This window comes from Pyrgilauda ruficollis, unplaced genomic scaffold (genome assembly GCF_017590135.1).
Source record: "Pyrgilauda ruficollis isolate IOZ18807 unplaced genomic scaffold, ASM1759013v1 scaffold12, whole genome shotgun sequence".
NCBI lineage: Eukaryota > Metazoa > Chordata > Aves > Passeriformes > Passeridae > Pyrgilauda > Pyrgilauda ruficollis.
The window spans coordinates 3040576-3059167 of record NW_024510321.1 but is presented as its reverse complement, the minus strand read 5'-3'; the positions used below and the strand labels follow the sequence as shown (position 1 = coordinate 3059167).

The 18592-nt window shown below is 35.6% G+C and overlaps 1 protein-coding gene across 1 annotated transcript in view; it reads right to left on the bottom strand.

Annotated features, from left to right (window-relative positions):
• Positions 1 to 4350: 4350 nt before the first annotated feature.
• Positions 4351 to 18592, bottom strand: part of LOC121365033 (sodium channel protein type 5 subunit alpha-like) — a 31591-nt gene continuing 17349 nt past the window's right edge. The window contains exons 16-25 of the mRNA XM_041488882.1: positions 16773 to 16887; positions 15926 to 16080; positions 13781 to 13994; positions 12308 to 12396; positions 11914 to 12168; positions 10977 to 11030; positions 9920 to 10061; positions 7889 to 7989; positions 6831 to 7095; positions 4351 to 5495 (exon numbers count right to left, since the gene is read on the bottom strand). Coding sequence (XP_041344816.1) covers positions 4351 to 5495; positions 6831 to 7095; positions 7889 to 7989; positions 9920 to 10061; positions 10977 to 11030; positions 11914 to 12168; positions 12308 to 12396; positions 13781 to 13994; positions 15926 to 16080; positions 16773 to 16887 — 2535 coding nt within the window. The remainder of the gene's footprint in view (positions 5496 to 6830; positions 7096 to 7888; positions 7990 to 9919; positions 10062 to 10976; positions 11031 to 11913; positions 12169 to 12307; positions 12397 to 13780; positions 13995 to 15925; positions 16081 to 16772; positions 16888 to 18592) is intronic.

Below are 18592 nucleotides of genomic sequence, written 5' to 3'. Positions count from 1 at the left end.
ATATATAAAGGAAAACTTAGAAAAGAGCTGCTCTTTCTGGTGACCACTTTAAATTGTTCCTGAGGACAAATTCCGTCCAATGTTTGGGCAGCAAGGTAGGGTGGCTGTTGTCTGTAATCTAACCTATGGATATCTAACTTTGGAATGCTCCTGCAGAAACCCAACTTCCCTGGAAACTGGAGAGGAAACTTCAATTGCTCTCAGTCTGCCCAGAATTAGAACAGCTCTGCATTAAGGTAAGGACTGTCATTAAAATCAGCTTGGCCTGTCTTACCTTAACTCCATGGAACCACAAAGCAGATAACTGCAACAGATTTGCCCAAACAGCTATTTTTTCCTGAGGAGTTGCCAAAACATCTCTATTGCTCTTTCAAAAGTCTCTGAAGATCAATAAAACCACTTACTAAGTTGATGCCTTCACACATTTTCCCTGGAACTGGCAGAGAAAAGAGTCACAACTTGTGCCACCACATTCAGCTCTGACACTGCTCAGTACCTTCATCCAAATATATTTAATGGATGAGGGTACTGAAGAAACTTGCAGAAAGAAATCTGATACGTTGTGCACGTCACAGAGGACTCATAATTTAGTTTCCAGCGGTGGGCAGGTGAGAAATCTCTTGGTAATTTGCCTTGGACTAGAGACTAGAAGTGCATGTCCAAATAGTATCAATTGATGGACTCCCAGGTTGTTGATTAAATCATCTATTTAGCCATAATATTTAAGTTTGAAAAGCATCTGGCTGCTGTCAGGTGTGCTTTTAGCTGGTGGTAGCTAATGAAAGTATTTAAACACAGTTCCTGCATCTTTGAAACTTTTACCATAAATATTGAATAATTGGTTCCAACACAACAGATCCACTTCTAGCCATGACCCTGACCTCTGCCTAAAGCTCTCCACTTGTTTGGCATTCTCTTCTTATGGGAATATTCACTCTAAACATGAATTAGAAAAGCATATTTTGGGATGTCTTCCTGCACCACCTAAGTTGTGAAGATTTCTCATATTTTGAGAGAATGTTTAGCTCCCTGATGGCTTTGGGCAGTGACATTGTAGATGACACACTTGTCAAGCACAAAAACCTCTGTTAGGTTCAGGGATAAGATGAAATGATGAGATTCTCTTTCTGGTACCTTTCATAGAATCACAGAATGATTTGGGTTGAAAGGGACTTTAAAGATCATCCAGTTCCCACCTCCCTGCCATGGGCAGGGAACTTTTCACTAGAGGTTCTTTCTTTTCAAATAACTTATTTATTTACACATGGGGTCTCTTTTGAGTCCTGAGGAAACAGTGGGTAGTGCAAACATTGCAAGGTGAGCAGTAACTGAGGAACTCCAAAAAGTAAAAGGACAATTTCCACAAAACCTTTGGGGATCCTGCTCAGAGGGATTCAGTGCTACCACAAAAGTGGAAAAAAACTCTTATTTCCCAGGGGTTTGTTTAATTCTATTTCCACATGGGGACAGTGACACATGGAAATGTAAAACACAGACTGCACCAGCACTAGGAGGCAGTGCTGGTTGGTACTCTACTGCTGACCCTCAGAAATTCCCTGGGAGCTCCACATTCACAGTATTTCCTCACTGGAGGAATCCAATATTCCTTTGTTTCTGCTGTTCTCTGATTTAAGTATCAAACGTGACAAACAGAAAGGAATATTCTTACTCTGTGTTCCAAGCATTCCTGAATTTCTCACAGAGTTGACAGAAATCCAGGCAGTTTTACCTGGAGGAACGCACAGTTCCAGATTAACAGGATTGTTAAAAGCTCCCACCTGTTCACTGCTTTAACTCATCACCATTTACAGACTTATTAAAGAAACTCTACATTCCTTCAGGAGCTGAAATGGCTCTTGGACAAATCCAGCAGGAAGAAGCTGCAGCAGCTGGATATCACCCTTCTCCTTCCAACCCTGCAACAGCCTGCTAAGGCAATTTTAATGCTTAAGAAATACTAAAGAATTAGTCAGACTTTTAAATTATCCCCATGGAGAATTCAGGTGGTTTTGTATGTTGCTGAGGTGACATAATCACTAAGGATGTGTTCAGGCCAGGTGTGATTTTGTCAAAATTTCTGCCCCTGCAACAGAAATGAAGTGTTCATCTTTGAAGTATTTCTAGGTAAGGACAGAGAACCCGGTGTTTCATTCAAACAAATATTTTTTAATTGGAAAGATCAGAGTGATTAATGTTTAAAATTCTCTTACATGGCTTTTCCAGTCTTTCCTTATTTTCCAATATATTTTATTATTATTATTAATATATTTTCTATTATTATTATTAATATATTTTAATTTTCCTCCTATTTCCAATTATTCTATTCCAATATATTTTCTTTTGCAAGACCAAAGCAGTCTTACCTCTTCTCTAAAAAACATTTCCTTTTACAGTGCTATAGAGGAATACTTGAACTACCCCTCTGGAAACTCCAAGCACAGGAGAACAATTTTTTTTTTTTTTTTTTCACAACAATTAAGGTCTATCAGACACCAGAACAGTCAGCAAACAACCACTTACTGAGACCTGTGGCTAACTTGAAAGCCCAGGACTGGAAAAAAAGAGACTTGTGAACAATTTAGAATGAAGGTAGTACCTGTGTGCTGAAGTGGGCGAGTTTCACCTGTTCCACTGAAGAGTGGCCACATCCTAAACCACAGTAAATGCTGCCATCTAATGGAGCCTGATCGCTGAACAAAAGCTGCTGGCTCACTCCGGAGCTCACTCCAGCTCACACTGAATAAAATTTATCGTTTCACCTGAGCAGCATCACTGTGCATGGAACAATCCAGGCTGGACAGGAGACAGACCCGCCCGGTGTCTCTGCATCCCACGGAGCCCCGAGTTCTCCTGAGAGCTCTGCAGATCTTTTTATATGAACAGAAGCTGGTTCTGAAAGCAATCACAGAATCATTAAGGTTGGAAAAGACCCCCAAGATCATCAAGTCCACCCTTTGATTGAACACCTCCATGCCCACCAAGTGCCACATTCACTCATTTTTTGAACTCTTCCAGGGACAGCGACTCCACCACTTCCCTGGGGAGGCTGTTCCAATGTTGGACCAAAATAAATCTAATTCAGGTTATACTGTATCTGAGCTCTTTAACTCTTAGCTTGCCTGTGCCTTTATTTGTCCCAAAAATAGCTTTGTTTTGACTAAATCTGTTCTATTTTAATAGTATTTAAGAAGGTAAATTACAGTAAAAATTCATTACCTTATTTTTCTTTATATTCTTGGCCTGAAAATGCTAAATCTTTTCTGCCTCCCTGTGAATAGCAAAATATTTTCAGTTTTCTTGTGCTAATAGGTAGCTACTTTGGGAAAATTATATTGCTGTTGTTCTACCCCTCAATAATAGATTGTCTTGTTATAAATTAAATTGAAGATACTTAGAAAATAGACAAAAGCATGTTAAGCATCTGAAGTCTTTATTGAAGAATCTAAACCAGTCATATTCCAAACTGCAAAATAAAAAAAACCCAGTAAAATATTATTACACATTGTTCATACATTGTTTTTCAGAATCAATGAAATAAATGCTTTCTCTAAATTTAATAAATGCTACCTCACAAGATACACCATGAACTTCTTTAGTGCTTTCTAGAGATAAAGTATAATGATGGAATTTTATGTGCAATTATTCCTTTCTGGAAACAATAGCTCCTGCACAATGTTATTTGATTTTAATTATGATTACAACAATTTTCATATACTGAATGATACAAAGAACAAATCATGTACAACTTTCAGGCACAGGTACCTGAGGATGATCTGTTAAATCCCTTAAGGTGTTTGTGTAAAGACACCTCAAAAATTCTTAGACATAAACAAATCCATTCAAAGATATTAGGAAGATGATGGTCCCAAAACCATCAAAATTAGAGGCTGATTATACCCAAGTGTCTTGAGTGAGCTCTTTTACAGAAGTGCAGTTCTTACTTAATTTTGCTACAATAAAGCCTTTTTGGAAAAATTGGTTTTCCCTAAAAACATATACCTTATTCTATATCCTTGTGTGTTTATAAATAAGTGCTTACAACTGATCTTTTACAGACTTCTTCTGTAAGCACTTGAACTAATATAAAAATGACAGCTGAAAAAATTAACTCACCAGATCCAGTAGCTGATGAAAAAAAAATTCTGTGGTTTGAGATTTTCCTCTAATATTTAAGACATAATTGTTCAAAGTTTAAGTGCTTTAAGGAGCAGTTGCAAATCTGAACAATTACAATACTTGAAGGCTGCCAGTATTGTTCTAAATGTAGGGTATTTGTGGGATCAAAATATGGTCTCCATCTGAAAATAAGTGACATTGGTTTAATTGGAAATGCTGCAGCCAGGGGTGACCTCATGTGTCAAGCTTATTGCTGTTTGTCTCAGCAAAGCCATCACAAACTAAAGGGAGGGATATGGAAGAAGCAGGACGTAATTTATCTGCCTTCCTACCATGATTTTCATTAAGCAGTGATTCAAGAAGACTTTGCTTGTCCTGTATGTCTCGTTCAAAGACAGCACTGTTATGTTTACAGTGGTATAAGGACATATTTTGAAGAGAACGTTGTGTCAAGTACCTCCTGAAGGCCCTTTGAATAACAAGAGCTGACACTTCCTCTCGTTTTCTTTTAAGGGTCGAAGAAATTGGGCTGTAACAACTTTTAGATGGATTGACAGCTGTAATCTTTTCTTCCATGTTTAATTCAAGACTCCCCAGATCTCCATATTCTCCCAAGACCCTTTTAGTGAAAGCCAGCAAGATATCCAAGCAGTGGATCTTATCTCCACTGACTATAGGGATGTCCATGGCTATGAGCTGGATTTTGTTGGGCTTTGGGATGCGCAAGGGGTCATCCAGTGCATCTGCAAAGTCTGAGAGAGCAGAATAATCTATAAACTGCGTTGCCAGAGGGTCAAACTTTCCCCATGTCTCATAAAACATATCAAAGTCATCCTCACAAAGAGGATCTGTGCTCTCCTCAGTGGCAACACTGAAGTTCTCTAAAATGACTGCTATGTACATATTTACAACAATGAGAAAAGATATAATGATATAGCTTACAAAATATAAAATACCAAAGCCCTTATTTACACAATTATTTTTCTCTGTCCCTGTTACATTTAATTGGAGAGCACATTTATCAGATTCCTTTAGCACAGGGGCCAGAAGAGCATCCCAGCCAGCTGATGTGGTAATCTGGAAGAGGCAGAGAATGCTACCACAAAATGTTTGGAAGTTGAAAATATCATCAATCCCACCCCCCAAGGGGAGACAGGCAAAGTTTGCCATGCCCACGATGGCATAAATGAACATAATCAGGAAAAGCAAAAGGCCAATGTTGACCAGGGCAGGAAGGGACATCAGCAGTGCAAAAAGAAGAGTTCGAATCCCTCTGGCTTTGCGAACTATTCTCAGGATTCGGCCAACCCGCGCCAAACGAAGGGTTCTCAAAACCGTGGGGGAGAAGAAAGATTGAAACACTTCAGAGACTCCAAGACCTTTGAAAGGAAAAAGAAAACAAAGTGCTGTCAGGTCAAGTTAGTCAAATTAATGTCTGTTTTGTAATATTCTGTGTTTAGGTGTCGGCAGTAACACTGATCACATTACACTGGTCTCAATATAAACATCATCAATTCTGAAACTGCTCAGGTAAAAGCTTAGGTAAAGAAAGAAAAATTGTAATATGTTTCAATATAAAAGAGGCATCAAGATTTCTGCATAGTTTGGAAGCTGCATTCTTCCAAGTTTCTCTAATTTAGAGAGTGAATATATGCATTCATTGCTCAAGTACCTAAAAAATCCTTTAAAATCCATTCAGGTCTTATGCTGGAAGCTCTGGGATTGCCTCTGAGCCACTGTCTGAGTGCTGCTTCTTCTTTAGGCCAAAGCTTAAATGTGAGACTTTGACTAATGCCTGGCACTCAAATGAGATCAGAGAAGAGCAAGAAGGAAATAAAGGAAAATTGTCTCTCAGTGTGTATCCCTCATAACACCTCATTCTATGACCCTGCTATCACAGTAATGACACAGTAGCAATGCAAATGATTACAAACAGAAGAATGAAGAAGTAATAATTTTTCTGGGTTGTACAGGATGGCAAAAGGCTGCTATGCTTAGGCAAGAAGCAGAGAACTCAGCAGGTTTTTTTTCCCATCCTTTATTATATGCTATGACCTGAGCCTGAGTAGGAAGAACAGACAAAATAAACTTTACAAGAAACTAGAGCTGTATATGACCCTTTGCAGACTAAATGATAAGTATCTGGTCTTATTTAAAGAGCCAAAAAAAATACAAGCCAGTTTTAATAATTTTTCTCAGTCACAAATAGTGGTCCAGGTTTAGTATGTTGTTGAGCAACCAAGTTTTCCTGAGCTTTCCAAATCTACAACTGGGCTCTGCCTTCTTAAGGGGAAGTCCTGGAAAATTAAATTAATCCCCATTTTTGAGGCAAATGTATTTTCAACCTGAATTTTCTCTTCCTGTGAAAACAACAGCTAACGTGACAACATGTAAATTGAAAGCATAAAATGTTAGACAAGAGTTAAAGTACAATAACTTTAGAAAGATGTTACTGAATTAAAATAATATTCTGTTAATTCCTCAATAAAAATGATACTTAAAAAATTGAAAACTCTGTTTACCTTTTAGTACTCTGCAAGAATATAAGGGAAAACAAAAATGCATCCTTTTAGAAGGAATCACTTAGCAGATAGTTTGAAATAGTACAATGGATCTGGAATTTGTTTATAAAGCATATCTAGGTGGTTACTTCAAACTGGAATTTGGCTTAATATTGGTAAGACACATTACCTGACCTAGTGATTGATACTTACTCACTATTGAAAGGATCACAACACTGAAATCAAACACGTTCCAGCCACTTCCAAAGTAGTAGTGCCTTAAGGCCAGTATTTTTAAGACACATTCTGCAGTGAATACAGCCACAAAAAAGTAGTTGATTTTATTAAGAACATCTTTGGTGCCTTTGTGGTTGCTTTCTGCCATCATAACAATCATATTTAGACAGATGAAAATCACAATGGTGATGTCAAAAGCTTTGTGAGATACGATGTCAAACAGCAATCCTAGGAATGCATTCTGTGGAGAGAAGAAGAACTACTTAATGCCACTTCTGGGACCCAGCCTGCATTCAAATATTAATCAGTAATTTGTGCTTAGAAAAGAAATTTAAGATAACATAAATTAATAACAAGCTACTAGAAGCATTTTTTGGTGATTTTTTTTAGACTCTCAAAGAAAACTCACCGTATTTTCAATATTTTCAGGCATTGTGCAAGCACATTGGCTTAGAAAAAATATACGGCAGGAAAACATTCAGAATACATTGTGATTGCTCTTTTAATAGAAATACTTATTGAAGCAGATATTTCAGGATAAGCAATTCTAATTAAAATGTCATAAGCAGGAAAAACTCTGAGTAGTTACTGTGCAAAGACAGGCCTGGAATTTAATTTAAGAAAATGTAAGAAATAAAGCACAAGATTATTTAAAAGCAAATAACAGCCATGGGGCATGTACTGCTCTCTATTCATTCTAACCTGCAATAATCCAATCTAGTTGCAGAAGCAACATCATGCAAATTAAATAACCAAGATCATGTTATGAATATCAAATACTTAATATGAACTGGTTTAAAAAGTTTGTACATTTGAGTAGGTGATAAGTAAGAGGTAAATTTCCTTAATTAATACCCTCAAAGATAAGTGTGTTGGATAGAATTTTTAAATAAAAGAGAGTGAAATCTAAATACTGTATTGACTGCGGAAAATGAGGGGCTCTAATGCAAAGTTTATTTCCCAATTCCTGGCTACTGAGTTTAAATATCATCTTATTTATATCCTCTGTCATATTCTTCTTAAGGTGATCTCACCGATGGTCTTGGGATGGGTTTTTGAGGTTTCTTGGATCCAAGTTTTTTTAGGGCATTATAGTACTTTTTCTGTTCCTCAGTCAAAAATAGATCTTTCCCACCTAAGTAAAGAAAAAACAAAACCATTGTTGTTCAGATGAAGTCAAATAAATACCAACAAATTTATGTTAAAGACAGCAAGTGACAGTTGTCATCAGTGGGACCTAAGAGAGCACAGAGACCAAATGTATCTTCACCATTTCTCCTTTTCCCCTTGATCTGGGTTGATCATGAAAGACAAGCCCAGGCAGTGATCCCAAGTCAGTTCCCTCAAGTGTGAGAGCCTTTTCAGAGTTTTGCAAATTTATTTCCTAGTTTTAAAATTACATAAGATTGATCAAGAAGTAGAATATTTTATATTTTTGGGAAAGGCAGAAGCAGAAGTAGATTGCTGGACTAGCAAGTAAATAGAGGATGATGAATAAGAATTTTGGGACCAAGTTCTATGGGAAGTTCCTGGAAATGAATTTCTTATTATCATCCACACCACCTGTATTACTGAGCAACCACTTGGAACCCAGTAATCAGAAATCACTCATCATAAAAGCACCGAGTGATCAGCATTTTGTACAACAAACAAATAACAATGTTCAGCAGGGCACCTGCAATTGGAATCACTCCAGCAAAACTCTGCTTAACTTCACTACTTGGAATCTCAGTGAAACACCCAAAGAAAAAGAAAAGAAATAAAAGACAAAAATGAAAAATAAAAAAAATGTCAGTTACAGCATGTACTAAGAAAAGTAAAAAAGTGTTACATCCACATAAACTTCTATCAAATGTTCAAGCATATAAACTGCTTAACCTTTTTATCTATTTGGATTATTGTAACATGGACTTTGTTATAAAAGAAAATTCTTACAGTGAAGTTGGACTGCTGTTCCTCAATCCCTACACATCTTTTCTCTGTGCAAATTCAGAGAACAGAAGAATTTCTTGTGGATTTTATTTCTATTTTTCTCTACCAAAGGCAGTAGTGCTTTGACACTTGGTGTGTAAGTCAGCCTATGGAAATAATAAACTATTCCAGTAGAAATTCTGCCTTCCAAATGGGAACCTTGAAATTGTAAACCTCCTGTTGGGATCTGATTTTCTGGTATTTTTTCAATGAGCAAGATACTTATTTGTTGTAAGACTTCCAAGTGGATTGATTGGCCCAATTTTCCTCTATATTCTGGACACTTTAAACCCTTAAATAAATCAGGACAGAACTCAATTGATAAACAATCTTGGCACCAGGAAGGTGAAGTATTCCAGGGAGAGATGACTGTTGCTTTTCTTTGCTGCATTTTCCATTCTGAGATTTTGCCTTCCATTTCTTACTGAATAACAACAGGGAATATAACAACTAGGAGGAGAAAAGTGGAAGCAGTCATTGCTTCATGGGCTTTAAGCAGCCTTTAAATTTCTACACAGCTTCCTCCTGGGGTCATGGCTTGGATCCCAGTGCAGAATTTTTTTAAAACCTCACTAAATTAATCTGTAGGTTTATTTTGTAGATGAATGACTTTTTAATGTGCAGCTAGTTTTAGAAGTTCTGTTGACAAGACCTTTTCAAGGTTCTTTACCAGGAAAGCAGAGGTTACTCCTTCCATGACTTTCGTCCATGACTGACTACCCTGCTCACATTTGTGAGGTGTTTACTCTCAGCAAAAAGGGTTTTTCTGTTACCCAAAGCAAATCTTCAGAAGAATTCCACTCTCCTGTAGCAAAGTCTAGGTAACTTTTTGACTTCTCATTTCTAATGCTACTCACTCCTTCTTCCTCGTCCTCTACTCAGAGCAAATTCAGGACTTGGCAGGAAAATAGAATTCACAGGTAAAAACCTTAAGGAAGAGGGGATTCCTGTTTTCAAAACTTGGTTTGAAATGTTGTTATTTTAAATGTATCTAGTTAAACATTTATTTCAAAATGTCAGACCTCTAGATGTCAACCAGCATTCACTTAATCAAACTGGGATTACAGGAGACTGAAGGTTAGCTCATGTAGTACTTATCTTTTTCCTTTGCTGGTTAAAATTGCTGATAACCACTCCAATGAAAAGGTTCAGCATGAAGAAAGATCCAAAAATAATGAAAACCACAAAGAACGCATACATGTGTAAGCGTGCTTCAAACTCGGGCTGTTGATCAATCTGTTTAAAAAAAAAAAATCAAACCAGAAAAATAATATTGGTAAAAATGAGATAATCTCAGCTTTAGCATTTCCAATTTATTATAGCAAATATTTTTATTGTCATGAGGGATAAATTATTTCTGCACATTTATACCTTTATCTAGATGTACAAGTACAACTGTCTTGCTCTATCTTGTTACTGTTTGTAAAGATAATGAAAAACAAACCCAAATCCTGCTCTAGCAATTTTTTTTTTAGTAACAAACAAACAGGTCCAATTAGAAGGGATCTTGTGAATGCCCTGATTAGAAAAACTGCTCAGATTAAACCTAATGGTGAATTCCCTCCTTTGGGATGCTATCCCAGGCAAGAAGCAATTTAAACCAGCCATACAAGGAACAATATTGTTATTTAGCAGCTCTGTAACTACAGTCAAGAGTACAGTGATGGAATGAGCAAGAAAAAATGCAAAGTCAGCTAAATACAGAAAAGTTAAAACTCACTGCTAGTATGAGAGTGAGAAACATGACATGCAAATGGGGAAGAAATAGCGAGGGTGTCAAATGTAGGGAAGAAAACTTTCTCAAATCACTGATAAAGCTGCAGGCTGTTTCATTTCTACTGCACATGTTTAAAAAGGAAGAGAATTTGCTTCAGAGGCACAGTCATATTCTGTTTCCAAATCAGACTTGTACAAAATTATATATTAGCTTGTCCTCTTTTTGTGTGGTATCACTCTATTGTGACCTGTTTCTTTTATCTAAGTTTCAGATATTTGTTACTCCAAGGATTATTGTTTCACTGTGTAGCTGGATGCACTCTTCCACTTGCATTTTTGACCTGGTGTTGCAAACAAAGCTGAAAAATTAAATTTATAGATAGAAAAGGGAAGAAGGAAAGGGAAAATAACTAAAATTTCATTTCAGTGACATACCTCACGTGAATCTACTGCTGCATACATAATATCCATCCAACCTTTAAAAGTTGCCTGAAAGAAAATGCATTGTTTTTACAACTAAGAGAAAAAATAGCTATTGCTAATATAAATGTGTTAATAGTTGTGGAAAAAAAGAAAAGCATGCTGTAAAAAATATGCATAAATTCTAAGATATGCTTGGAAGTATGATTCACTGGAGTTTATTACAGAGAAAAAATTATCCTGAAATGAAAAGTCATGATTCATGTCAAATGCTTTAAGGCTAACTCTTGTTAACTTGAAATTTTTGTAAAAACAAAAGAACACTAAAAGTTTCAGCTTAACTAGCAAATACAACTTAAAAGGAAAAAAACCAATTTCTAACAAAACAGCAGACAGCTTCATCCTGCAATTTTTATCATAGAACATTCTGGAGGATCCAGAGCAAAGAACATCTAGAAAATATACAAAGATAACAGAGACTTTTTAAAAATGCCTTTCTCTCCTTTGTTGTGGTATTAGGAAGCTCAGTGAATTAGCACCCCAACACTTCAGGATTTTTACAACAAAAGAGGACACAGAATTCTAAATAAATTGGTCCATGAGTTTTCTTTCTTATCCACTCTGAACTAGAGAAAACAAGAATAACTTTAAATACAGTAACAGGCAGACTATTTCAAGCTTCGTTTGTTAATCAAAATTAAAACAGAAATGAAATTTAAAACAAAATTGAAAAGCTGTGAAAGAGTTATTGATTGTAGCAAAAGACTGCATGCATGTGCCCAAGTGTTCTTTAGGAGGAGGTGAGCAGCTTTTAGAAGAAGAAAATATTAATGGAAGCTAAAAAATCCCCAGTTTCAGTGAGATAAACAGGAGCATAGTGGTGTGGCTTGGTTGGGCTGCTCAACCCAGTCCTTGAGGAAAACAAAGATGAGCATGTTTTTATAGAACTTACCACTTGGAGAAGAGCCAAGTATCCCATGCCAACATTGTCAAAATTTACAGCACTATTTGTCCATGTCCCATTGTTGGAAATACAATCTCTTTTGCCATTAATGAAATCAGTACTATTTTTTTTGAGTGTGCATTTCCAAAATCTGCTTCCAAGCCATTTGACTCCTAGAACATTAAAGAGGAGCCAAAAGACAACACAGACGAGCAGAACGTTGAAGATGGAGGGGATGGCTCCAAAGAGTGCATTCACAACAACCTGAATGAAATTAATGAAAATGATTCATTAATTGAATTCAATAGATCACTTTTCCCAGAAAGGCACTGATTTTTACTTCTTCTTTATCTATTGAAATCTCTCATCCATATAAAAACCCAGACCCTCCCTAGATCTTTACCTTTATCCCTTCAAATCTTGACAAAGCTCGTAGAGGCCGCAGTGCTCTGAAAGTCCTGAGAGATTTCAGGCTGGTCCCAGAGGAACAAGGTGAGGAATCTTCAGAAACAGAATTTTGTCCCCAGGAAACAAAGGACAGCTGTGTTCATTGAATTGGAACTGGGATCATTAAATGGCATACAAAATTTTATTTTATCTATATTAGTAGACAATCCTAAGATGAAAGTTACAGTATATTTCACCACTAAGTCAAATGAAGAAAATACACATTTAAAGTCATTACAATATAATCTTACTTCATTCTTTTCTAACATATGAAAAAAATGGAGTTAATTTTAATTTGATTTTTTAAACAGTTAATATAATTTTGTTTAATGTTAGTATAACAATCAAACTGGTAACTATGATACTTCCATACAGTACCAGACCAGAAAGGTTTATTCAGATTAAATACTCCCATTTCTACATAGTTATTCTCAAAAGTGTATACAGGAATTTGTTATCATAACTGAGGATGGGAATGTGCATCTGGTTCATTTTAGATAATTTAAATAATTAGGTTTTTTTCACTGTTCATGATTTGTGCTTTCCTTCTTATTTGAATTTGCTGCCTCATTGTTCAGCCATTGGATATTTCCATGCTTATCCTCTGGCTGGGACTGCTGTTTACATTAGAAAACTGTAACTGCTCAAGTATTCTTTACAAATAGTCATAATATTAGATCTTTCTGTTGAAATTTCCTAGTGCTTCATGACTTTCAATGCTGACTATCCTGAGTCTATCAAAAGCTACTCTGATGTCACAAGTCAGCAGTTTAGACATCCTTATTTTAAAATATTTAACTTCAGAACAGTCCCAGTGTGATGTTGACAAAAAAATATGTTTAATTTTTTATACAGCATGATTATAATATTTAACATTTTCTACATTCAGAGCAAATGGGTATGTATTGAACACTGCACTTATCTCACTCTTGGTGGTTCCAGCATTGCTCTTTAAGGCTGTGCAAAGCAAAAGATACTTCCCTATCTTTAATTCCCTGGTAAATTATTTTTCCAACCATGCTTTTCAACTGTCTTTGCCATTTAAATTTCTTCTCCTTCAAGGAAGGAATTCTGTCTTTTTTTCTCTTTCTAAATGCCAAAATCAAAGATTTGGTTTGGAGCCTTTAAGATCACCTAGTCCAGAACTGTCAGTATCTTCACATTTTCTACTTTTATTTTAATTTTATTTCTGATCACTAATTGAACTCCCTCCCTACAATTGAAAAAGTTTTTAGAACCATCATGGTCTTCAATGATGGTGATACCTAATAAAATTTCCTTCAGCAACTTCTTGATTATTAGTGACAATTTCCATTTAAAGTCCTAAAGCCGCTTTTAGATTGAAGGTTTTTAGCTTTTGGAAACTGTCTTTAAGACTTGTATTAATTCATAATCACAATTTACAGGTAGTTCTCTATATAGAAAATATCAAAAATTAAAATGTATGACAAGCTGAGTATAATACTTACGCACACAATGATGAAGTCAAGCAAACACCAAGAATTTGTGAAATAACTGTGCAGACCAAAAGCTACCCATTTCAGAAGCATCTCCGTAAAAAAGGTGTAGGTAAATATGATATCAGCATAATCTAGGATAATTTTCACTTTTTCCCTCTTCTGCAGGTGAACATCTTCAAATGCCTGGAATTTCAGAATTCAGTTTTAAAACAGGTCAATAGTTTCACAGAATATTATTTTTGAATTGCACAAGAATAAATAGTTTGGCTTATTATAACCATTCCATATTAAATTAAGGACAACCACCACTTATTTTTATACTTAAAAGTAAAAAGGTAAATTTTAAAAAAAGTACAATCACACAATTTTCTCACTCACTGAAAAATCTCATACTTTCAAGTTTTTATGTTCAACACTTCAAAAAATTAAGTTAATTTTCACACAATTTTCACACTGATTGAAAAATCTCATACTTTCAAGTTTTTATGTTCAACACTTCAAAAAATGTCTGACCAGGTCAGTTGTGGCTAAAAAATTTTGGCTTCTCAATCTAGTTGACAATTTTGAAGGGGTTGATCAAAAATTCTTCACAAGAAAGCCTGAATTGAATATATTAACCAGTGAATTAAGAATTAACCAGTGTCTGTCAGACTCTGACCTTCCAAATGAGTCATCTTGAGTCATCCTGCAGAGTTGTAATACAGACATGGAAAAATGTGACAAACACCTCATCTGGAACTGCTCACTCCTGAAGTTGCATGTTTTTTCAGCTAAACCTTGACCTTGAGGTTTTAGGGAAATGTTTCTCTGATTGCTGTCATTCACATCAGTGTTTGCTCATGTTTAAAATATTTGCTGCCTTGCTAATTTATTTTAATTTTTTTTCATGTTGCCAATCTATTCCCAATTGCTTTTAACACCTTGCATTATTTCCTCCCCAAGTCTTTGGCAATGTCTGCAATTTTTCTTTCATCCACTTCTCCCCTGGTTTTCTGAGCATTCTTTCTGTGATCACCATCTCATTTAATTTCACTACAAGCCATGGACGTGTGTGGTGGTCTGGTGCTCATTCATACTCATTCAGAAAATTTCATATCACTAAACTATATAAACAAGCAAACAATGGACAAGTCCCTTTTTGCAAGAGGATAAGTATCTTAGAAATGGGAAAGTTCTCAACACTGCAAATCATCTTTGATGGCAAGTAATTTTTATTGTTCTGTTATATTGAACCTGGGTACCAACTAACTTTTTGTTCAACATTAAAAATAACTCAGTTTCCTTCCTTCCTTCCTTCCTTCCTTCCTTCCTTCCTTCCTTCCTTCCTTCCTTCCTTCCTTCCTTCCTTCCTTCCTTCCTTCCTTCCTTCCTTCCTTCCTTCCTTCAAACATCTGTCTTTTCCAACCAAGGCACCAGGGAGTTCCCCTGGAGGTTTTGTCAGGAGAATTTTAAAGCAGACAGTTAAAATCTACAGTTCAGGGAACAACCTGAATTTAACGTACAGAGAGCAGACTTTAGTTGGCAATTCTGACATCTGCCACATAGATCACCTTCAGACTATTTGGTTATGTTCCTTCTGCATTATATAATATTTTATTTAATAAGTTATTCTCAGTAGACAGTGAATATACTTTCAAATAAAATAATTCTTCCCTTATTCTTCAGTAGAAATGGAATATGATTAGAGTAACAATGAAACATTATCTCACCTACCAATTTACAGCCACCTTCACTTTTAGCTTCTGATCATAATGTTTGGATAATTTTCAATCTACATTTTTACTGAGTAGCTAGTTTGCTTTACTAATTTAGAAGTGCTATTTTTTTTTCAAGCTTTCCCAAGTAATATCAGGCTCTGGTTTAGCTTTGTAATTAACAAAAAAAGAATAAAGAACTATGTTCAATTAAGAACTATGAGTCCATATGTTTAAATCCACCTATTTAAATATCTTATCCAAGTGGAGGAAAGCATTATAACTTCTAAAGGTTATATTTATTACACACTTGTCTCTTCCTGGGGAAAGGAATGTCAGAGCAGAAGAAAGCAATTCAATAAATAAATTCCTTTACTGAGAACAATTAATTCAAAAGTGGAGAAATTAAATGAAATTTACCAGTGCTGCGCTGCTCAATACAATCATAAAAACCATAAAATATTCAAACCCACTATGGTTCACGATTCTGTAGCAGGTTTTTCTAAAGTTCCACCAAGTTCTGCCTGGAAACTTTGTGATATCCACTACACAACATGGGAAACACTCAACACAACCTGAAAAGAGAGAGAACAGCATTTTGGTTCAAAGGAAAATGTTGAGATATGAATTTAAAAAGTATGAAACATCTAAAAAAGGCCTTTTGCATATTATAGGAACAATGTGCTCTTTTATCTATGAAATGATGCTGTTATTGAAATGATCTGAAGCTAAAGAAAAGTTTTTATGCCAAAAAAAATCTCTTTTAATAAAGCAACACATACATGGAATAACAGACTTTTATAACTTATAAAAGATGGAATAACATCTTTTTATGTCCTTCTGCAGAAAGGCTTGTGGGCACAAAAGAAGCCTTTACTTCTATCTAAAAATGTGTTTATTTTCTGCATTTTTTATCTTTTTTTTTTTTTCAATTTTAAAAAGAGATGTTGCCTTACTATCATGTCAGTAAATTATTATTTTTACTAATTATTTAACTTTATTGCACTGCAGAGACATAACATCTGTACTCTGTTCACTGCCCTGTGCCAGAAACACTCTTCATTAATCTGTAAAGGCAGCAGGATTGAACCAACAGAGTCTAAGAAGAAGTTGAGGTGATCAAAGGCAGATATCCAAACTGGGATGAGCAGGCAAACAGTTCCTGCTAATCTGGACATGCTCCAAATGGATATTGGATATTTTTGAACACTGGTTCATTTGGCATTAGTGCAGTACCAAAAGAAAAAAAAAAAAAAAGGATTCCTACTTTCTACAAAGCAGTCCTTAGGCAGCTGGGAGTTTTTAGTCTGGGAGAACATCTCCAGAAGAACCACTGGATCCACAGTGCTGCCTTCAGAAAAGCTACGAACAGAATGATATTTCTGCAAAGGAGAAGAATTTAAGAATTAAAGAATTTAGGAATTTAAGAAAATAATAGATTTGCTTTTCATTAATAAGGGTAACAAACCTAAAATAAATGAAAACTATCATCTCCTCTCCCTCCCCAAAAGAAATTTGCAGTGTATAAATTATCTTTCTGTTGCTGAACTACCAAAATAAATTATAAATAATAGGACAGAACTAGCCAATCCCTGCTTTTTGTTTCTATCACTTTATTTTGACAAGTTTCTTGGTTTCTTTTAGTTATCTACAGTGGACTTGAAGGAAGGGAAATGTTTAGAAAATATTGTATTATGCTACAGTTGTAGAGAAAACTCTGATTTCTTCAGGCCAGTCCATTTTTAGAGATACAAATCATGTCTCAAAAGGCTTGAAGAGGGGAAGGAAGGCCCAGCATATTAATACAAAATGATAAAATTTATAATTACCTCTTTTTGATCTTTCTTTGGGTGTGTTACTGTGAAAGCATTTGCAGTTTCAGAAGTCCCAGAACTCTGATTGAAGCTGTTTGAATTCTGCCACTGTTCTCTGTGTCTTAATTTGTCTCCCTGCACGAAATGATGCAAATCAGTTGATTTTCCATTTATTTTTTTTCCTGACAGTCATTCTTGAAAGGCAAAATGATTTAACAGAATGTAAAACATCCATGAAGTTTAGACTCATATAATCACAGAATGATTTGGGTGTTTGGTTTGGAAGGGACCTTAAAGATCATGTAGGTTCAATGAGAAGAGAATCTTTCACTAGCAAGTTTATCTTTTTACGAATAATTAAATAGTTTTCCTAAAATGCTTGTAAAAGATTTATGCTTCCAGTTATAGGCAGAAGATCTAAGTGATCAGAATCAGTCCTCAGTCCTTCTGACACTACAAATTCCAAGAAATACCAGATTCCACTGCAGCAGGGAATGAATTTCTGACATCAAATGCTTATGGGCAAGACATTTGAAACAGCCATGGATGATTCTAAGGTGATCAGCAATTTCTGCTTCTTTGAGAATTTGTCCTAAGAGACTGCACTGATAATGCTTCCTACTATGACCAAAACCATACAAAATGGATCCTGGCAGTCCACCTAGACACTGACCATGTGCTAATCCATCCAAAAAAAGATCCCTCCAACCCTAACAATTCTGTGATGCTGTGAAAAGAGTTCCTATAGCTCCTGCTCCATATATGACAATCCTGAGTGGATGTGACAGATACCTGAAATATCTCCAGTATCCCTAAATGCCTCTGTACCGCTGTCATGGCAGTAAAAATCACATGCAGAAAAACTTATCTTGCCCAACACAACAAAATCAAGAGATATTGTGGAGTCAAAAGTAAAGGGGAGTCAAAAGTACCATGGAGGTGAACAGGTGATTTTAAAAAACCCCAAAAAATACTAAGAATTTATTTTTTAAGGTGTAGCTTTTGTTTACATTCCCTTTGGATTCCATGCAATTGAGAAGCAACGTATAATCAACACAAGAGGCCTGCCTTCCAAAAAATCCAGGTGTAAGGCAAAGCAGACAAAAAGAAAGAATGTCTTAATTGAACTTTATCAATTGACAGAAATAAATGGAAACAAAACAATCAGAAGCAGAATTTTGGCTGTCATTGAGGAGAATGATGAAAAAGTGAATATTCAACATATATTCAACACTGAATAACCAAGAATATTTGGTAGCCCTTGTACTAGAAG